The sequence below is a fragment of the Mobula hypostoma genome, chromosome 13, assembly GCF_963921235.1.
Source record: "Mobula hypostoma chromosome 13, sMobHyp1.1, whole genome shotgun sequence".
Classification (NCBI taxonomy): Eukaryota; Metazoa; Chordata; class Chondrichthyes; order Myliobatiformes; family Myliobatidae; genus Mobula; species Mobula hypostoma.
Genome location: NC_086109.1, coordinates 66,740,647 through 66,764,218, shown reverse-complemented (window position 1 = coordinate 66,764,218; position 23,572 = coordinate 66,740,647). Strand labels below are relative to the sequence as shown.

At 41.3% G+C, this 23,572-nt stretch overlaps 1 protein-coding gene across 1 annotated transcript in view; it reads right to left on the bottom strand.

Annotated features, from left to right (window-relative positions):
- The window catches only part of LOC134355967 (hepatoma-derived growth factor-related protein 3-like), a 130,257-nt gene that overhangs the window by 36,062 nt on the left and 70,623 nt on the right, over positions 1-23,572 (bottom strand). The window contains exon 3 of the mRNA XM_063066522.1: positions 21,752-21,890. Coding sequence (XP_062922592.1) covers positions 21,752-21,890 — 139 coding nt within the window. The remainder of the gene's footprint in view (positions 1-21,751; positions 21,891-23,572) is intronic.

The following is a 23,572-nucleotide window of genomic DNA, read 5'->3' as shown; positions in this document are numbered from 1 at the left end:
GAAGTTTCCCCTCATGTTACCCCTAAACTTTTGCCCCCTAACTCTCAACTCATGTCCTCTTGTTTGAATCTCCCCTACTCTCAATGGAAAAAGCCTATTCACGTCAACTTTGTCTATCCCCCTCATAATTTTAAATACCTCTATTAAGCCCCCCCTCAACCTTCTATGCTCCAAAGAATAAAGACCCAACTTGTTCAACCTTTCTCTGTAACTTAGGTGCTGAAACCCAGGTAACATTCTAGTAAATCTTCTCTGTACTCTATTTTGTTAAAATCTTTCCTATAATTCGGTGACTAGAACTGTACACAATACTCCAGCATACAAAAAGCTTTTTTTACCTCCATATCCACATGAGATTCCACCTTCAGGGAACTATGCACCACTATTCCTAGATCCCTCTGTTGTACTGCATTCTTCAATGCCCTACCATTTACCATGTATGTCCTATTTTGTTAAGTCCTACTACCAAAATGTAGCATCTCACATTTATCAGCATTAAATTCCATCTGCCATCTTTCAGCCCACTCTTCTAACTGGCCTAAATCTCTCTGCAAGCTTTGAAAACCTACTTCATTATCCACAACGCCACCTATCATCTGCATACTTACTAATCCAATTTACCTCCCCATCATCCAGATCATTAATGTATATGACAAACAACATTGGACCCAGTACAGATCCCTGAGGCACACCGCTACACACCATCCTCACCATCCTCCAATCTGACAAACAGTTATCCACCACTACTCTCCGGCGTTTCCCATCCAGCCACTGCTGAGTCCATTTTACTACTTCAATATTAATACCTAATGATTGGACCTTCCTAACTAACCTTCCGTGTGGAACCTTGTCAAAGGTCTTACTGAAGTCCATATAGACAACACCCACCACTTTACCCTCGTCAACTTTCCTAGTAACTTCTTCAAAAAATTCAATAAGATTTGTCAAACATGACCTTCTACGCACAAATCCATGTTGACTGTTCCTAATCAGACCCTGTCTATCCAGGTAATTATATATACCATCTCTAAGAATACTTTCCATCAATTTACCCACCACTGTCGTCAAACTCACAAGCCGATAATTGCTAGGTTTACTCTTAGAACCCTTTATAAACAATGGAACAACATAAGCAATATACCAATCCTCCGGCACCATTCCCATTTCTAATGACATTTGAAATATTTCTGTCAGAGCCCCTGCTATTTCCACACTAACTTCCCTCAAGGTCCTAGGGAATATCTTGTCAGGACCCAGATACTTATCCACTTTTATATTCCTTAAAAGCACCAGTACTTCCTCTTCTTTAATCGTCATAGTTTCTGCAACTTCCTACCTGTTTCCCTTACCTTACACAATTGAATATCCTTCTCCTTAGTGAATACCGAAGAAAAGAAATTGTTCAAAATCTCCCCCATCTCTTTTGGGTCCAAACATAGCTGTCCACTCTGATTCTCTAAGGGACCAATTTTATCCCTCAGTATCCTTATACTATTAATATAACTGTAGAAACCTTTTGGATTTATTTTCACCTTACTTGCCAAAGCAACCTCGTACAGTATCTTCACCTTACTTGCCAAAGCAACCTCGCATCTTCCACTCTCTTCCCCCCATCTTTGTATTCTGGCGCATTCCCCCTTCACTTTTAGTCCTGAAGAAGGGTCTCGGCCTGAAATGTCGACTGTTTATTCAATTCCAGACTGTAGATGCTGCCTGACCTCTGAGTTCCTCCAGCATTTTGTGTGTGTGTGTGTGTGTGTGTGTGTGTGTGTGTGTGTGTGTGTGTTGCTCAAAGAAAACTTAAGAAGATTACAAATTTAAAGAGGAGCTGATAAATGATTCACTGATCAGGAACGCTACATTGGAATACTCAATGCACAGATCTCTCTCTACATATTACATGCTACTTTACACACTCATTCTACCTGGACCGTATGAAGTAAGGTTTTACATTCATAGGATGTGGGAGTCACTAGTAAGGCCAGCATCTATTGTCCATCCCTCATTGTTCCTGAGAAGGTGATGCTGAGCACCCCTATTAGACGCTGCAGTCAATGTGCTGATGGTAATTTGATAGTACATTTGGGTATAGCACCAAGAGCCGATGATGATGATGACATAAACAGAGGAATGTAAGGAGAAACAGAAGCGGAAGTAGACCAGGCAGCTGCTTGCACCTGCTTTGCCATTCAATAGCAGCATCCTGATTATCCATTTCAGTGTCATCTTCCTGTGCTCACACCGTTATCCTTGATTTTCTTACTTTTTAATAAATATTATTCTTGGTCTTGACTGCACTCTGTGACTAAGCCTCATCAGCTCCCTTGGGAAAGGAGGGAGGAATTCCAAAATTTCACTCACATCTAGATGAAAAAAAATGAGCGTTTTTTACCAATGCATCTGCCATCTCTGTAGCCTCTTTCTGTAAGACCCCAAGATGTAGCCATGAGATCTAAGGGACTGCTCCACTCTTAACTTAGTTTCTTCTCTCCCTATAGCCCTCTTGATTATCTATTATAGAAACATAGAAAATAGGTGCAGGAGTAGGCCATTCGGCCCTTCGAGCCTGCACCGCCATTTATTATGATCATGGCTGATCATCCAACTCAGAACCCCGCCCCAGCCTTCCCTCCATACCCCCTGACCCCCATAGCCACAAGGGCCATATCTAACTCCCTCTTAAATATAGCCAATGAACTGGCCTCAACAGTTTCCTGTGGCAGAGAATTCCACAGATTCACCACTCTCTGTGTGAAGAAGGTTTTCCTAATCTCGGTCCTAAAAGGCTTCCCCTCTATCCTCAAATGGTGGCCCCTCGTTCTGGACTTCCCCAACATCGGGAACAATCTTCCTGCATCTAGCCTGTCCAATCCCTTTAGGATCTTATATGTTTCAATCAGATCCCCCCTCAATCTTCTAAATTCCAACGAGTACAAGCCTAGTTCATCCAGTCTTTCTTCATATGAAAGTCCTGCCATCCCAGGAATCAATCTGGTGAACCTTCTTTCTACTCCCTCTATGGCAAAGATGTCTTTCCTCAGATTAGGGGACCAAAACTGCACACAATACTCCAGGTGTGGTCTCACCAAGGCCTTGTACAACTGCAGTAGTACCTCCCTGCTCCTGTACTCGAATCCTCTCGCTATAAATGCCAGCATACCATTCGCCTTTTTCACCGCCTGCTGTACCTGCATGCCCACTTTCAATGACTGGTGTATAATGACACCCAGGTCTCGTTGCACCTCCCCTTTTTCTAATCGGCCACCATTCAGATAATAATCTGTTTTCCTATTTTTGCCACCAAAGTGGATAACTTCACATTTATCCACATTAAATTGCATCTGCCATGAATTTGCCCACTCACCCAACCTATCCAAGTCACCCTGCATCCTCTTAGCATCCTCCTCACTGCTAACACTGCCACCCAGCTTCGTGTCATCCGCAAACTTGGAGATGCTGCATTTAATTCCCTCATCCAAGTCATTAATATATATTGTAAACAACTGGGGTCCCAGCACTGAGCCTTGCGGTACCCCACTAGTCACCGCCTGCCATTCTGAAAAGGTCCCGTTTATTCCCACTCTTTGCTTCCTGTCTGCTAACCAATTCTCCACCCACACCAATACCTTACCCCCAATACCGTGTGCTTTAAGTTTGCACACTAATTTCCTGTGTGGGACCTTGTCAAAAGCCTTTTGAAAATCCAAATATACCACATCGACTGGTTCTCCCCTATCCACTCTACTAGTTACATCCTCAAAAAATTCTATGAGATTCGTCAGACATGATTTTCCTTTCACAAATCCATGCTGACTTTGTCCGATCATTTCACCGCTTTCCAAGTATGCTGTTATCACATCCTTGATAACTGACTCCAGCAGTTTCCCCACCACCGACGTTAGGCTAACCGGTCTATAATTCCCCGGTTTCTCTCTCCCTCCTTTATTATGATTGGAATGCCTTCAGCGAATTCTGCCATAAAGACCGATCCAAAGCAATTAGAATTACGTCCCTTTCTTTCTTTCCCAGAATTATTTCATTCCCTAAGCACTAATGTTTACTTTAGTAACTCACTTCCTTCTTATAGACTTGTAGAAAATCTTACTGTCTGATGCTATAGTTATTTGCTAATTTACTCTCAAACTCATTCCTCTTCTTAATATATATATTTTTAGTTATCTGTTGCTGGTTTCTAAAATGCTCTCAATTCTTTCGTCCATCTGTAATCTTCACAACATCGCATTGTATATCTTTTCATTCAATTTGATACAATTGTTTATATCCTTATTTAGCAATGGATCATGCTTCCTTCTGATAAAGGAATATACTCCTAATGACACTTATAAAATATCCTTTGAAATATTTCCTTAAGTATCTGGCTACTGCTAATTTACTATCGTACCCTTTTAAACAATTTTTCCAGTCATTTTAGTTATTTTCCCCCGCTCACCCCCAAGTAATTGCTTTTAATATAAGGCAATAATCTCAGGCCTGAGTTTCTCATCTTCAATCTGAATTTGATTTTCTATTAGCTATGAGTACTCGTTCCTATGGAATCTTTTACCGAAGGCTTCTCAATACACAGGATAACAAACTGCTGATTCTGAAAAGGCAAAAGGTGGGGCATCTACAAACCCCATTTCCAGAAAAGTTGGGATATTTTCCAAAATGCAATGCAGTAAAAACAAAAATCTGTGATATGTTAATCCACGTGAACCTTTATTTAACTGACAAAAGTACAAAGAAAAGATTTTCAATAGGTTTACTGACCAACTTAATTGTATTTTGTAAACATACACAAATTTAGAATTTGATGGCTGCAACACACTCAACAAAAGTTGGGACAGAGGCATGTTTACCATTGTGTTACATCACCTTTCCTTTTAATAACACTTTTTAATCATTTTGGAACTGAGGATACTAATTGTAGTAGATTTGCAATTGGAAATTTTGTCCATTCTTGCTTGATATAAAACTTCAGCTGCTCAACAGTCCGTGGTCTCCGTTGTCTGATTCTCCTCTTCATAATGCGCCATACATTTTCAATAGGAGACAGATCTGGACTGGCAGCAGGCCAGTCAAGCACATGCACTCTATGTCTACAAAGCCACGCTGTTGTAGCCCGTGCAGAATGTGGTCTGGCATTGTCCTGCTGAAATAAGCATGGACGTCCCGGGAAGAGACATCGCCTTGATGGCAACATATGTCTCTCTAAAATCCTAACATACGCCTCAGAGTCAATGGTACCTTCACATACATGCAACTCACCCATGCCGTGGGCACTGATGCACCCCCGTTCCATCACAGATGCTGGCTTTTGCACCTTTCACTGATAACAATCTGGATGGTCGTTTTCACCTTTGGCACGGAGAACTTGACGCCCGTTTTTTTCCGAAAACTAGCTGAAATGTGGACTCATCTGACCACAGCACATGGTTCCACAGTCTATCGCTCCATCTGAGATGAGCTCGGGCCCAGAGAACTTGCCGGCGTTTCTGCATAGAGTTGATGTATGGTTTCCTCCTTGCGTAATACAGTTTCAAGTTGCATTTCTGGATGCAGCGATGGACTGTGTTGAGTGACAATGATTTTCCAAAGTATTCCCGAGCCCAGGTGGCTATAATTGTCACAGTAGCATGACGGTTTCTTAGGCAGTGCCGCCTGAGGGCTCGAAGATCATGCACATTCAACAGTGGGTTCCGACCTTGCCCTTTATGCCCTGAGATGTCTCGGAATTCTCTGAATCTTTTCACAATATTATGTACTGTAGATGTTGAAAGACCTAAATTCTCTGCAGTCTTGCGTTGAGAAATGTTCCTTTTGAACTGACTAACAATTCTCTCACGAATTTTGGCACAAAGGGGTGAGCCACGACCCATCCTTGCTTGCAAAGACTGAGCCTTTGATGGACGCTACTTTTATACCCAGTGATGATACCTCACCTGCTACCAATTAGCCTGCTTAATGTGGAGTCTTCCAAACTGGTGTTACTTGAATATCCTGTGCACTTTTCAATCTTATTTTAACTCTGTCCCAACTTTTGCTGAGTGTGTTGCAGCCATCAAATTCTAAATTTGTGTATATTTACAAAATACAATTAAGTTGGTCAGGAAAACTATTGAAAATCTTTTCTTTGTACTTTTGTCAGTTAAATAAAGGTTCACGTGAATTAACATATCACAGATTTTTGTTTTTATTGCATTTTGGAAAATATCCCAACTTTTCTGGAAATGGGGTTTGTATTTCACAATGAACTCTCTGTGGTGCTCAGGTGTGGCGGTTTTGTGTTCCCTGACCTGGAATACCTAACGATCAAGTGCTGACGGTTCTTCACAAAAAGAATTTTCCTCTGTGATCCTGACCACAGTTTACATACCATGATTGGCCGACTGTAAACAGGCACTTAAGATACTGCATGCTGTCATCACCAATCAAGAAACAGTCCAGCCTGACACACTTCAATCAGGCCTGTTTGTATAAACTTCTAGCTTATTATTATCAGCATATAAACTGTACCACCAGAGGTCCCAACACACTAAACCACAATAAGGAATGTCTACCTCCCGCGACCACCACTTTGTTGTCCTATCTCTAGAGCTTTGCTCTTTAGCCTCTGCCTGTATGCCAGTTGGAGAAGGACAGCCAAGCGATCAGATTTCCAGAAATGCAGTCTGGGTATGGAATGATAGGCATTCCTTAAACATAGATCTAGTGTGCTGGGACCTCTGGTGCTACAGGTTATATACTGATGTCCATGTCCAGACTGCACTGCGGGAAATCTGATTACTTGGTTATCCTTCTACCTGCATAGAGGCAGCGGCTAAAGAGCAAAGCACCAGAGATAAGGAAAATGAAGAGGTGGTCACAGGAGAAAAAGGAGCAGCTGTGGGATTGCTTCGAGTCGTTTGACAGAACTATATTCCAAGACTCATCAGTGGATCTGAATGAATACACCAGTTATCACGGACTTATACAAAAAGTCATCGATGAATGTGTCCCCACAAAATCATTCAGAGTCTTCCCCAATCAGAAGCCCCAGATGAACCATGAGATCTGCCATCTGCTGAGGGCCGGATCAGTGGCTTTCAGGTCTGGTGGCCAAGTAAGATTCAAATGGTCCCCCTATGGTTTCTGGAAACGCATCTCATGGGCAAAGTGGCAATTCCGGACTAAACCTTTTTTTCCCGTTTTTTTTGGCGTGTGCCTGCGTGCGTGCAAGTCTCTGTGTGTGCGTGTCTGTACGTGGGCGTCTGTGTGCGTCTGTGATGATGTCTTTTTCATGGCTTATACAAGGTGCGGAGAGAGAGAGAGAGACTGTGTGCCCAGCCACTCCTCACACAGACATTTTCGCAGTATTTTCCTTTTATTTTACGAGGTCGAGGTGCAATCTCAACACTCAACCCAACAAGGCTGGAAAAGCGTACTTGGGAGCAGACCCAACTAGTTTCGAACCCGGGAACCTCTGCTCCCGGGTCCGGCGCCGATGTCATTGTGCCACCAGCCGGCCCTCCGGACTAAACTTGAATCAATGAAGGATGCTCAACAACTGTGGCAGGGCTTGACTGCTATTATCTCTGACAAAGTGAAATCAGGCAACATAGGTGACAACAGGGCTTCGCTTCCAGATGAGCTCAATGCCTTCAACGCTAACTTTGATTGTCAGAACATGGAGGAACCTCCATGAACTCCCACAACCTTCAATGACCCTGTGATTTCAGTCACATAAATTGACGTGAGAGTACCTTTCAGGAGGGTGAACCCATGGAAATTATCCGGCCCAGTTGGAGTACCTGGCTGAGTACTGAAGATCTTTGCTGATCAACTAGTTGCAGTGTTCACTGACATCTTCATCATCTCACTTTGGCACCTGCTTCAAGAAGACCTGAATCATAATGGTGCCAAGGAAGAACGTGGCAACCTGCCTTAATGACTACCATCCACTAGCACTTATATCCACAGTGATGAAGTGTTAAGAGAGGTTGGTGATGAAACATATCAACTCCAAGCAACTTGGATCCACTCCAACAGGTCTACAGCAGCTGCCATTTCATTGGCTCTTTACCTATCCCTGGAACATCTGGACAGCAAAGGTGCCTACATCAGGATGCTGTTCATCAGCTACAGCTCAATACTGTCATCCCCTCAATACTAATCAATAAGTTTCAAGACTTTGGCTTCATAACCCCTTGTTCAACTAGAACCTTGATTTTCCCCACTTGCAGACCACAGTCAGTTCAGATTAGCAACAACATCTCCTCCACAATCTCCATCTCTTGAAAACCATCTCATGGGTGAAGTGGCAATTCCAGACTGCAGTTGACAGTTGTGGCAATACTTGAATGCTATCACCTCTTATAAAGTTAAATCAAGCGATGTACGCGACAACAGAGCTTCGCTTCCAGATGAGCTCAATGCCTTCTATGCTCGTTTTGACCATCAAAACATGGAGGAACCATCACAAACTCCAACATGCCCAGAAGATCCTAAGATCTAAGTCTCTGAGACAGGTGCAAGTAGCCTTCAGGAGGGCGAACCCATGGAAAGCATCCCCAAGCGGGATTCCTGGCCAAATACTGAAGATCTGTGCTGATCAGCTGGCTGATCAAATGTTCACTGAGATCTTTAACCTCTTCCTTTGGCAGTGTCTGATACCCAGATGCTTCAAGCAGGATTCAATTATATCCGTCCCCAAGAAGAGTGTGGTGATCTGCCTCAATAACTATCGCTCAGCAGTACTTACACCTGTACCAAAATCCAATACAAAGTAGTGGGTACAGCCCTGTCCAACATGGGTGAAACCCTCCCCTCCATTGAGCACCTCTAAATAGAGCATTGTTGCAGGAAACCAGTATTTATCAACAGAGACCCTCACCACCCAGATCATACTTTTGTCTCACTGCTGCCATCAGGAAGAAGATACAGAAGCCTCAGGACTCACACCACCAGGTTCAGGAACAGTCATTACCCCTCAACCATCAGGTCTTGAACCAGTGACAATAATTTCACTCAACTTCACTTTCCCCATCACTGAACTACTCCCACAACCTATCGACTCTTCGTCTCATGCTCCTGATGATTATTGCTTATATATTTATTATTATTATGTTTTTTTCCTTTTGTATTTGCACAGTTTGTTGTTTTTTGTACATTGGTTGTTTGTCAGCCCTGTTGGGTGCAGTCTTCCATTGATTCTATTATGGTTCTTTGATTTACTGAGTAGTCCACAAGAAAATGGATCTCAGGGTTTTATATGGTAACATACATGTACTCTGATAATCAATTTACTTTGAACTTTGGGATCATTAAGTAATCTTGCATCAATACAGAGTACCAGACTCAAAATAGCTTGCTCCCTATTTGGTCTTTTAAAGAAACCATTCCAAATGCACTCAGTAAATTTGTCCTCCAGATACCTTTGCCAATTTCACTTGTCAAATCCAGAAGTTAATTAAAATGGTGCCCGATATTTTTTCCACTGGAGCTTTATTTATTTATTGGTCTTTATTCATCGGAGTGCAGGAGATTAAGAAGTGATCATATAGAGGTGTATACAGTAATGAGAGGTATTAGTAGGGTGGATGTGCACAATCGTTTTTCAAAGGTTGGTGGATTAATGACTAAGAGGGCATAGGTCTGGGGTGAGACTGAGGAGATTTAACAGAAACCTGAGGAATGATATCTCCACTCAAAGTGTGGTCAGTGCATGAAGAGAACTGCCTGAGGAAATGGCTGAGAAGGGTACATTAACAACATATAAAAGGCACATGGACAGGTATATGGATAAGAAAGGTTGAGAAGGATCTGGCTAAACCTAGGAAAATATGACTAGCTTAGATAGGAATCTTGTTCAGCATGGGCCAGTTGGGTTGAAAGGTCTCTTCCTGAGCCACATGTTTTTATGATGATTGCAGTAACTTTTTTCCTTATCACAAATATTAATTGATTCATATATTGTCCTACAGTTTAGTTAATTTAGGGGGTAGACACTATTCATACCTCATCCCCACCCAATATGACTCCACATCTTGAGTTAAAGAAAACAAACTGCAGATGCTGGAAATCTCAAATAAAAACAGAAACGCTAGGAACACTCAGCACTTCAGACAGCATCTGCGGAAGGAAATACAGTTCTTTGTTTCAGGTCCCAGGCCACTGGTCAAAACTCTGACGAGGTTCTCAGACCTGAAACATCAGCTACTTCTTCCTCCATCAAACTGCGTGACCTGTTCAGTGCTTCCAGCATTTTCTGTTTTAAATTTTACATCTTGAAGTTCTGAGCTAATATCGTCTTTGCATCACTGAAGTGATTTTGTCATTTTGTTCACAATGCTCCTCCTCAATTTCCTTTCTATGCATCTTCCCGGAAACTAAAATACTCCCAGTCCTAAGTCTTGCAATCACATCTCTGTAATGGTAAATTAGATCATAACCATTAATGTCTATTTTGCCTTTGTATTTATTTGATTGAGAATATAATTGAGAGCTTTTAATTTTATCTCATCATTTTTTCTTACTCTAATTGTTGCTAATGTACCACTTAAATTTGTGTGATCCTCCCTGTCCTTATACAATCATATCATCATTAAGCCCTCACAGCTCTGCACCATCATCTTTTGTTTTTTCCTTTGCCTTCTAATAATAATTGCTCATGTGAAGGCCTATCCACTATTTCCAGGCTAACTTTTCTCCCTGATGATTTGACCCTCATTTCCCCATGTCGTTGACAAATTAGGCTAAACTTTACACAATGAACAGCCTACCCCTGTGAAGGTACTGTCCTATTCCTGCTGTATTCCTCATTCACTTTCAAAGATAGTCATCCATTATTTTCAAAAGGTTTGCTTCATCTTTTTCCTTGAAGACTGATGTAAGATATGCATTTACTTCCTCCAATAATTTTTTTATTCACCAGTATCATTTCTCCTATATCAGTTAGTAAGGCACACACATTAACTTCAGCATTTTACATATCTGCAAAAGCTCATACAGTCCTTTTTTTTGTTTTTTGCTAGCTTTCTTGTTTTTGAATTCCATTTAGTGCCTTCTTCCATATAGGTTTTTTGGAGAGATATACTGTACATCCTTCTTTTAAGGTACGTATTAATTCTTTACACGTTATCTATTGTTTGTTTTCTATCCCAGCCCCAATTTACCACAGGCAACTCGTGCTTTATTCAGATTTAAAATCCAGGTTTCTGATTCCACTGATTTAACTTTCATGTTGTGATTATTGTTCCCTAAAGGCCTCTTAACTACCAGATCATTAATTAATCACTTTTCATTACGCAACATGAGATCCAAATTAGTCCATTGCCTTGCTGATTCATCAGCAGATTGATCTAGAAAACTCTTTTATAAACTCCTTCCATTCACATTCGTCACAATCACATTCAGTTGACTTTCTGAGTCTGAAGTGCTCATGATTAAGTACTGTCCAGGCTGTCTCATTTCGTGGGAGTACATAGCGAGTGAGGCAGCATTGAGAGACAGTCAGGGAGATAGAATGGTGAGAGACAGAGACAGAAACAGAAAGAGAGAATTGAAAATGAGTCAATTCTAGTGTAAGTTTATCAATCAGGAACATTGAGGTTTTGCCTCGCTGACACTGCTGGCTATATCCATTGATTTTTACATTTTAGCTATGATTTCCATGATGCATTACATTACCTTTTCAGTTTGGGGCTTAGGTACACTCTCATCAATGCCACCTTCTTCTTATGTTTTCCTAGTTCCACCAAAATTGACTCCCCCATTTTCTGAGAAAAGGTCCTTCCACTCTGCTACCTTTATCCCATTCTTTAGTATCAGGTTACTCTGCCTCCTTCTCCGTTATGCTTACCTCTCAAGTATCTTGCAATATTTAATTCTCAAACTTGTTCACTGTGCAAACACATTTCTGTAGTGGCTACTAGGTTATGACCATTCATTTTTATTTAGGTGAATCTTGTTTTGAATTTTTCACCTGCTTTCAAATAAAGAATCTTCAGTTTTGTTTTTGTACTATGTTTCCATCTCTGACTCCAATTGGAGGTTAATCCTTATATTTAACTGCTCTGTTCTTTCCTGACCAATTCTGATTATTATTGACAATCATGTTACCCTGCATAATTCCTTTGTTCTTTCTTTTCCACTTTTCCACCTGACAGGGTGTTCCCTCGGACCTTGAAGGAGACTAGTGTTGAAATTGCAGGGGCCCTGGCAGAAATATTTAAAATGTCGCTGTCTATAGGTGAGGTGCCGGAGGATTGGAGAGTGGCTCATGTTGTTCCGTTGTTTAAAAAAGGATCAAAAAGTAATCCGGGAAATTATAGGCCAGTAAGTTTAAGGTCGGTAGTAGGTAAATTATTGGAGGGAGTACTAAGAGACAGAATCTACAAGCATTTGGATAGACAGGGACCTATTAGGGAGAGTCAACATGGCTTTGTGCATGGCAGGTCATGTTTGACCAATCTATTGGAGTTTTTCGAGGAGGTTACCAGGAAAGTGGATGAAGGGAAGGCAGTGGATATTGTCTACATGGACTTCAGTAAGGCCTTTGACAAGGTCCCGCATGGGAGATTAGTTAGGAAAATTCAGTCGCTAGGTATACATGGAGAGGTGGTAAATTGGATCAGACATTGGCTCAATGGAAGAAGCCAAAGAGTGGTAGTAGAGAATTGCTTCTCCGAGTGGAGGCCTGTGACTAGTGGTGTGCCACAGGGATCAGTGCTGGGTCCATTGTTATTTGTCATCTATATCAATGATCTGGATGATAATGTGGTAAATTGGATCAGCAAATTTGTTGATGATACAAAGATTGGAGGTATAGTAGACAGCGAGGAAGGTTTTCAGAGCCTGCAGAGGGACTTGGACCAGCTGGAAATATCGGCTGAAAAATGGCAGATGGAGTTTAATGCAGACAAGTGTGAGGTATTGCACGTTGGAAGGACAAACCAAGGTAGACATACAGGGTTAATGGTAAGGCACTGAGGAGTGCAGTGGAACAGCGGGATCTGGGAATACAGATACAAAATTCCCTAAAAGTGGCGTCACAGGTAGATAGGGTCGTAAAGAGAGCTTTTGGTACATTGGCCTTTATTAATCGAAGTATTGAGTATAAGAGCTGGAATGTTATGATGAGGTTGTATAAGGCATTGGTGAGGCCGAATCTGGAGTATTGTGTTCAGTTTTGGTCACCAAATTACAGGAAGGATATAAATAAGGTTGAAAGAGTGCAGAGAAGGTTTACAAGGTTGTTGCCGGGACTTGAGAAACTCAGTTACAGAGAAAGGTTGAATAGGTTAGGACTTTATTCCCTGGAGCGTAGAAGAATGAGGGGAGATTTGATAGAGGTATATAAAATTATGACGGGTATAGATAGAGTGAATGCAAGCAGGCTTTTTCCACTGAGGCAAGGGGAGAAAAAAACCAGAGGACATGGGTTAAGGGTGAGGGGGGAAAACTTTAAAGGGAACATTAGTGGGGGCTTCTTCACAGAGAGTGGTGGGAGTATGGAATGAGCTGCCAGACGAGGTGGTAAATGCGGGTTCTTTTTTAACATTTAAGAATCAATTGGACAGATACATGGATGGGAGGTGTATGGAGGGATATGGTCCGTGTGCAGGTCAGTGGGACTAGGCGGAAAATGGTTCGGCACAGCCAAGAAGGGCCAAAAGGCCTGTTTCTGTGCTGTAGTTTCTATGGTTCTATGGTTGTAAATTTCCCCTGACTAGAACCCTGCAACTTTAGTCATGTGATGCGCTCAGACACTGGTTCCAATCCAATTCAGATTAAACTCGTGCTAACAGGGCAGCTTCGTCACTGCCCAGGACTATTGCCAGCATCCCACAAACAGAAACCTGCACTAGTCTTTAAGCCATCCTTTCACTCCTCTAGTCTTATTCCATGCTAATTTGTGAATGACTTGGGTAATAATACAGAGATTATCATCTTTGCATTTCTGGACCTGAAATCATAATATTGGTTCTGCAATATTTCCCTATCCTATTTTACTCATTCTCCACTAAGATCTTCGCCAGCCCTCATTGGGATTCTCAGCATTCCCTTTCATAACTATAACTCACAGATCCAGTTTTATCCCCACTCTTTCTTTCTTTTACCTGTCCTCATTCTATTTGCATCTACTCTGAACAGATCATTCGCAATTACAGCCCTTAAGCTCCATCTCACAGCCAGTAATATGGTTATTTGCATCAAACTCTTCCTTTGCTCCATCATATCCCATGCATTCTACTTGTCCCGTCTGCCTTACCCTCCTTGAGAACTGAAAACAGCTCATGCCCTGACCTATTCCTGGTTCCGATGAAAAGCTGAATTATTAAACACTTTCTCTCTCTACAGATGCTGTTTCTGTATCTTCTGCTTTTACTTCCAATTACACTTTTAGCTTTTTTTTAACTTTTTGATTATTGTGCTTTTAGTTGACTGGGCCAACACTAATTTTGAATGAACTTACATGAATTAACCAGCTGGTTACCCAATTATATGGGAGAGTAAGACTACTTGTCAACCACTTCATATCAGTGTAATTTAAGAGTACGGGTTGAGAGAACTTTAGTATAAATCTAAACAGGTAAGTGATTAAATTGAAAATAAATATCACCCCATGACTCACTGAAGTCCACATTCTCTGGATGCTACACTCTGTGATAAAAAAAACAGTATATTTTTATTGTCCACTCTCCTCTCCTATCAGATTCTATCTTCCCCAGCCCTTGACCTTTCCCACCCACCTGGCTATGCCTCTCATCTTCCAGCTGGCATCTTTCCCCTCTCCCCACCTTTTAATTCTGCACTCTTCCCCCTTTCTTCCCAGTTGTGAAGAAGGGTCTCGGCCTGAAATGTTGACTGTTTACTCTTTTTCACAGATACCGCCTGACTTGCTGAGTTTCTCCAACATTGTGTGTGTGTTGCTCAGTATATTTTAAAATCAGTACAGTGTGCATTTTGGGGAAGTTCCAGGTGCTAGTCTTCCAATGCATTCGGAGTGCTTCTGCTTCCAGCCAGTCTTGGCTAGAAGTTTGAGATGCAGCATTGATGATGCATTGTGTAGTATATTTTACAATAGCACACAATGTTGTGGTTGGTATTTTCAGGAGCTACACCCAAGTAAGAACTAATGAATGTTGGAGTTGGCTGATTCAGCAAATATGAGCCTTACGATCAAGAGAGCAACAAGGTGTGGATTAGTGAGTTATAGAATATACTTGCAATAGGGAAAAGTTCCTCTGTTCAGGACATTTACCACAGCAGGTGTGTAAAAAGGGCCCACAGGGTCATCAGGGATTCCAGCCACCCCAACCATAAACTGTTTCAACTGCTACCATCTGGCAAATGCTACCACAGCATTAAGGCCAGGACCAACAGGCTCCGGGACAGCTTCTTTCAGATTAATCAATACACAAGTGGGAGGGAGAGGAGCCAGAGGTTGTGGTACATATAGGTACCAATGACAGAGGTTGGAACAGGGGAGAGGTAGGAATGTAATATGTAATTATTAACATTAATTATTATAAATATTAATGTAATAATGTAGGAATAAAATATCCTTCTCCTTAGTGAATACCGAAGAAAAGAAATTGTTCAAAATCACCCCCATTTCTTTTGGCTCCGCACATAGCTGTTCACTCTGATTCTCCAAGGGACCAATTTTATCCCCCACTATCCTTTTGCAACTAACATAACTGTAGAAACCCTTAGGATTTATTTTCACCCTACTTGCCAAAGCAGCCTCGTATCTTCTTTTAGCTTTTCTAATTTCTTTATTAAGTCTCCGGGTCCAGACAAGATATTCCCTAGAACTTTGAGGGAAGTTAGTGTAGAAATAACAGGGGCTCTGACAGAAATATTTCAAATGTCACTAGAAACGGGGATAGTGCTGGAGGATTGGTGTATTGCTCATGTGGTTCCATTGTTTAAAAAGGGTTCTAAGAGTAAACCTGGCAATATCGGCCTGTGAGTTTGACGTCAGTGGTGGGTAAATTGATGGAAATTATTCTTAGAGATGGTATATATAATTTTCTGGATAGATAGGGTCTGATTAGGAACAGTCAACATGGATTTGTGCGTGGAAGGTCATGTTTGACAAATCTTCTTGAATTTTTTGATGAGGTTACTAAGAAAGTTGATGAGGGTAAAACGGTGGATGTTGTCTATTTGGACTTCAGAAAGGCCTTTGACAAGGTTCCACACAGAAGGTTAGTTAGGAAGGTTCAATCGTTAGGCATTAATATGGAAGTAGTAAAATGGATTCAGCAGTAGCTAGATGGGAGATGCCAAAGAGTAGTGGTGGACAACTGTATATCAGATTGGAGGACAGTGTGTAGCGGTGTGCCTCAGGGATCTGTACTGGGTCCAATGTTGTTTGTAATATACATTAATGATCAGGATGATGGGGTGCTAAATTGGATTAGTAAGTACGCAGATGATACTAAGATAGGTGGTGTTGTGGGTGATGAGGTAGGTTTTCAAAACTTGCAGAGAGATTTAGGACAGTTAGAAGAGTGGGCTGAAAGATAGCAGATGGAGTTTAATGCTGAAAAATGTGAGGTGCTACATTTTGGTAGAACTAATGAAAATAGGACCTACATGGTAAATGGTAGGGCATTAAAGAATGCTTTAGAACAGAGGGATCTAGGAATAATGGTGCATAGTTCCCTGAAAATGGAATCTCATGCGGATAGGGTGGTGAAGAAAGCTTTTGGTTTGCTGGCCTTTATTAATCAGAGCATTGAGTTTAGGAGTTAGGATGTAATGTTGAATTTGTATAAGGCATTGGTAAGGCCAAATCTGGAGTATTGTGTACAGTTCTGGTCACCGAATTAAAGGAAGGATGTCAATAAAATTGAGAGAGTACAGAGGAGGCTTACTAAAATGTTGCCTGGGTTTCATCTCCTAAGTTACAGAGAAAGATTGAACAAGTTAGGTCTTTATTCTTTGGAGCGTAGAAGGTTGAGGGGAGACTTGATAGAGGTGTTTAAAATTATGAGGGGAATTGATAGAGTTGACATGGTTAGACATTTTCCATTGAGAGTGGGGAAGATTCAAACAAGAGGGCATGGGTTGAGAATTAGAGCACAAAAGTTTAGGGGTAACATGAGGGGGAACTTCTTTACTCAGAGAGTGGTAGCTGTGTGGAATGAGCTTCCAGCAGAAATGGTTGAGGCAGGTTCTATGTTGTCGTTTAAAGTTAAATTGGATAGATATATGGACAGGAAAGGAATGGAGGGTTATGGGCTGAGTGCAGGTTGGTGGGAATAGGATAGGGTAAGAGTTCGGCACGGACTATAAGGGCCGAGATGGCCTGTTTCTGTGCTGTAATTGTTATATGGTTACATTGATCTGATTGCATATCTGACTGTACATTGATCTGATTGCGTACCTGACTGTACATTGTGACAACAGACCAAGTTATCAGAAGATTGATGCCGATAAGAGAGATAAGAGAGAGACAATGGGGAAACATTCAAAATGCTAATAAATGAGAGACGAGTGAGATTAACGAAAAGAGACACAGTTCCGAGTATTCTCAGACCGGTTGCTTTGAACCTGAACTGTTTGAAATTTGATGGACAGGCGATACCCCAGCAGGGGGATAAAAGGAACAGGTTCGCTAAGGCAAGCGACACACCACGAGATAACGAGACCCTGGAAAGTGCGTTGTGCCCCCCCCCCACAAGTTGGTGGGAGTTTTTGGAGGTCTGGTCGCAGGACGGACCATAGACGCACAGGGTGAAAAGGTACGATCGGCGGGAACCTGGTGTGTGTGTCCACCCTTGCCTGGGTGCCGGGTTCACCACAGAAGAACAATCGTATCCGGAATGGAGGGGTCACAGTCGGTGACCTCAGAAGACATTACAAAGGGCTCGCCCGAAAGCTGACTGCGAGGAATATCAAAGGTCTGTTTGAATCCGATTTGAATATCAGCATTTGCTCTCTCTCTCTCTCCAATGGCACAACAGCGATTACTGCGAACTGAACTAAACTGAACTGAACTCTGTGTCACTTGAGACTGATCATTTTACCCCTAGACTGCAATAGAGCTTGATTGATTCCTATTATCCTAGTTCTATGTACATGTGTGTTTTATCATTGCTAACCCGTTGCATTTATATCCTTACGTTTAGAGTACTGTGTTACTTATTTCTTTAATAAAACTTTCTCAGTTCCAGTAATCCAGACTCCAACTAAGTTGTCCATTTCTGCTGGTTTGGCAACCCAGTTACGGGGTACGTAACAACATACATGTATACAAAACAATTCTGTATACAATTTTAGTGTTTGGGTAATATCCTCCCACATTTCCCTTCTTGTTGCTCGTACACTGTGATGGAGATGGAACATAAAGATTTTTACTCCCTTGGATGTAAGAAATAAATAAATGCTAAGTATCAAGTGCATATCTATAGTCCTCTCACTTAACAATACTTAGACATTCGTTTGGTTAAGTTAAGTTCTTGTCCAGTTGCTTCATAAAGGTGAGAGTATCTGTTTCCACCACCTTTCAATTCAGCCATTCGTTGGGTGAAAAATATTTTCCTCAGGTCCCCTATAAACATCTTACTCCTCATCTTAAACCTATGTCCTCTAGCATTAGAGACATCTGCCATGGGGAGGTAGTTTTTTAATATCTACTCTAGCTATGCCTCTCATGAAGTATTTATCACTTGCAGGTGCCCACTCTGTTCTAAGGAAAACAAAACCAGCCAGTCTCGTCACCTAACTAAAACATTTCATTTCATGCCACATGCTGGTAGATCTCCCCCACACCCTTTCCAGTGCAATCATGCCTGTCCTGGAGTGTACAGAGCACAGCCACACATAACCCAAAATTGTACAATCTTATAAATCGATGATCAAAGCAATTCCCTATAAAGTTGTACCAAAACCTTCATGCTCTTATATTTATGTACTGGCTAACAAAGGCAACAACCCCTAATACCTTCTTCACTATGTTATCTATCATTTCTGCTATCTTCAGGGATGTTTGGACTTAGATCTAAAATATCTGCACAGGTAACTGTATTTTAAAAAAAGCGATCAGTGGATTTTGATATGGATATAATTAACATTGATTGAAAGTAGTTATCAATAAATCTAATCAAATAAAATGATAAACATCATTGGTATTTTGGAAATGTATGAGTATACTTTTCCTAAACCAGTACTTTCGGTTTAAGATGGCGCTACTGAAGACGTGACAGCTTACTGGTAGTTTAAAAGCAAAGGAGTTTGATTAAAACCATTAATAATAACAGCTTTTTTTTGAAGGAAATTATGGTAAACTATCACTGCAAGCAATGAAAAGGCGAGCGAAGGCAAAGTGAATTCGTGGGATGTGCCCTGCTGGTGCGCTGTAAAATCGACGCACTTGGAGTTGGAGCCGTGCTGTTTGGAGTGAATGATTCGGAGGGGACAAGACAGGACTGAGGAGTACTGATGCCCGGCCAACTAACCCAGGTACAAGGGTCGATCGCTCTAAACACCGGACCAAATTGGAGAGGTCGAGAATGGCTTCTTTGGCAGCGAAATCCAGATCCGAAGAGAGTTGATGGGCAGCTTGTTCAAGGCCCGGAGCAGTCCCAGGTCCTAATGTAAGGTACAATCCGCTGTTTGGACAATTTAAATTATTGACTGGAAAAGCAGGATGTCAAAAGTTGAATGAGGTTGGATCGCTCTGGGCGCAGAGCTGATGTGGAGAAGTCGAGAACGGCTCCTTCGACATTGAAATTTAGGTCTGGTGGGCCCGGGTCCTAGTGCGAGGTTCAAACATTTTAAATGTCAGCCCAGATAGCCTGGGGGTTTCTCCCTCAGCAGTGCTCAGGCTGTGAGACTGCCCCCAGCTGCTGTGCTTTGCGTCTGGTGAAGTTGGTGGCGATTTGCAATACTAATATGATGAACTGAGTAGCTAGGCTTTGGGCCTACTCTGGGCTGCTCCGGGGATTTGGATCTGGTGACTCAGTTTTATTTAGAATGTTATTGTTGTTGCTCGCTTCTATTGTTTATGGTTTGTTTTGTGTTTTTTTTTCCCTCTTTTTTGTGGGCACTGGGCAATTGGTTCCTTGCTTTGTGACTGCCTGTGAGTAAACAAAGCTCAAGGTTGTATAATTCATACATTCTTTGATAATAAATGCATTTTGAAACTTTGGTTTAGAGTTCTGTGTACAGCTTTGGTCACTTTGTTAAGGAAAGCTGCAGCTAAACTGGAGAGAGTGCAGAAAAGAATTATGAGGACGTTGCCAGGTGTAGAGTGAGAGGTGAGCCAAGGTACATATTTATTCCTTATTGCATTTAAGAATTAGGGGTGATCTTAGATTTATAAAACCATGAGGAGCACAAATAAGATGGACGGTAGCAGTCACTTCCCCGAGGTAGGGGAGTCCAGAACAACAAGGAATAGATTTAAGGTGAGAGGGGTAGGTATGATTTATAAAGAATTTGAGGGCGCATTTGGTGAATAATGTGAACAAGGTGCCAGAGGAAGTGGCTTAAGCAGGTACAATAATATACTTTAAAAAGCACCTGGAATAGGTAAATACAGAGCTAGGACTTAGGGCTTAGATCAGGGGTTTCCAAGGGTCCACAGACCCCACAGTTAATGGTAGGGTCTGTGGTTGGGAACACCTGGTTTGGAGGGATAAGGGCTATACACAGGAAATCGTGACTAGGTGGGTGGTCGCCATGATCGGTATGGATCTGTTGGGCCAAATGGCCTGTATTAGTGCTGCATTGCTCGATGACTCCATAATGTGTGAGACCACAAAAGGCATATCATGTGCAGCTTTGGGTATTGTACATTTCAAAGTACACTGATGCATTGGAGAAGATCAGGGGTTTAATTCCCCTCACGGTCGTTAAATTATAAAACAAGATTTCCTGAATTGAACTTATCCATCTGAAAAATTGTAAACTGAAGGGGTTCAAAACCCTTCTCTTTAAAAGGTAGAAATGATATAGGTATGGGCAGGTTATTTAATGTAGACTGTGATGCAAGACAAGGAAAATACAGTGCAAAACTACAAGTCCGAAATGAGGTTAAAAATCTGAAGGAGTGTTATTCTCACTCAGTCACTCTGATTCAGAGTACAGTCCCAGTAAAAGGTAAATGTATGATTTAGCTAATCTCTTATAAATTTCTGCATGAGTTTCTAACTGAGTTGTCCAAAGATTACAGGTTAAGTGAAGAAACCGATGATCAGATTCACTATAATTCACTGTAGTAATAGGTCAGCAAAATTAATTTGTATTAAAACTAATCAAACCCTGAGTGTTAATTCATAAACAAGGAATATTTATCACAGAATTTCAGCACAAACTTTTGTAGAACTCTTCTCTTTTGTGAGTTAGTCAACTAATTCCTCTAAGAATCTGAAATGGACAGGGTAGATACTTAAGAGGGAAAATAGTGTTTGTTTATTTTAAAAGAAGAGACCCATTTTGCTGAATGACATTAAGCTTCAAATTTCATGAGTTTACCGATTTCACTGTTAGTAAAAGCAGCACATTTTCAATAGGAAAGCAGCACTGGTAACTATGTCGCTGATTATACGCAGTTGTAAATCATGTCACAATAGTAAAGTTTAACTACCAGCTTACAAACACAAGCAGGTATGTCGTGAAATATGTGCTAACTGTTCCTTGTTGCACATACAGCAATTATATATAAGTCTTTAAAAATGCTGATATAAAGTGAATTTTTGTTGGCCTAACATATTATTACTAAAATACTAAAGCATCCACAAACAGTCCTTACCTGATATCCTGTGAACTTGACACCAGGATTGTTTTCAATCTCCCACAGACCTTCATTGAAGCCTTTTCGCTTGTTAGACTTTCCAAATTTTTCTTTATATTCTTGGTATGGTAAAAGGTCTTTTGGTCCCAGAAAGGCACTAGAATAGAAAACCAATTACTGATCTCAAATGAGTTTCTCCAAGCTTCGTGGGTTAAATAAAGTACACATCAGAACACAATAATGACTCTCTATTCCTCTCCACAGATGCTGCCTGGCCTCCTGAATTTCGTGTGAGTTGCACTGGATTTCCAGCATTTGCAGAATCTCAGTTGTTTGTTGATGACTGATCATACTTACTATCTTCAGGTTGAACTACTGTAAGACCATAAGACCAATTCTCTGCCATTTATTTGAAGTTCCATGATTGAGTTTTGGGAGACTTGACAGAGTGAGTGGTCTAATGGGGTAGCAACATCTTTCATTTCTACAGCATTAAAAGGGGAAAAAGGCTTCAGGGAAGTGAACGGAACAGGAAATGAAACAGTAGTTATTACCAATCACATAGAGATGGTGCTGTGGGGAAGGAGGGACTCTAGAGTATGGATCTCAAGTAGACAAAGACTTGTCTCTCAAAGGTGAAGCAAAGGTCCAGAAGATGGAGCGGAGAAAGATGAATGGGAAGTAGGAAGATTTTACGGCTGAGAGAATTTGGAGGAAATATGGAGGGATGACAAGGAAGGCTTTAAAGTTATGACAAATTAAATGAGGGGCTGTCAGCTAGCATAGATCAACAAGTACATGGTTGACACAGGATAGTATATCGGCATCTGAATTTATAAAGATTGGGGTACCTAGCCAGACCAAAGAATTTTGGAGCTGAATTTCTGTCCTTATGTCAATGCTGAAGGTGGGGCGTGTTTGGTCTGTAATAGACAGTAGCAAGAATGAAGGTCCAAATTCAAAACAAAAGGGTGACATTGCTTCCAGGAGGAACGTAAGCAGCTGTTTTTGATTAAACCAGTCCAAGTGAAGGGTTTCAATCTGAAATATCAACTGTTGATTTCTCTCCCACTGAGTTCAATTTATTGCCTGAGAACTTTAATATAATTTTAGATTGTTTTTCTAGTCGCTGCCTCATCCGTTACAGATCAACTCCAGTACTTTGTGAGTTAAGTTTTATTTTTCATTTTGTGTGGTAGTGCTTCTTTGGTGTGAGATATATAAATAAATAACATCTTTGGCATTTTTTTTGTGTGTTCCGAGTAGAGTGTATTCTGGTTAATAGGGACACATCAGGACCAGTACATTTTGGCCCAATAAACAGCTGTTCCAATGAGCTGAAGTTTCATCAGAATAGTTAAAATGGGTTTTAAAAAAAGACAAATTACCATTTAACTAAGTAACAAATTATGTGTTTAAATGAAATACAGAACAAATTAGAACATTCCTACAGTACTATAAAACTGCATATTAGTTCCTAATAGTTATTGATGGAGTGTTCAGAGAGGTTTAGTACCACCAGTGAAGGGGCTTGTTCTGTCCATTCTTGGACAACTCACTTAACTTTGAGTCCCACTTGGAGCTCTCACCTGTGGCTCCAAGTAACTGGCGGCCAAACCCCAATACTTCAACAGGCGAGTTGAACCAGGTGAAGGTAGCCAGCGGGCCTTAGACCCCGGTGAGAGAGGGACATGCCTGTACTAGCAAGTGAAGTCAGTTCCAGCGGATGGGGCGGATGAGATTTACAGTGAGATCCAACGGCCAGGAAGGTGGTTCTGCAACATGACGTGGAGAGCGAGGGGTGTGACAAGGCACAGAGGATGTCATGGTCATCCACTG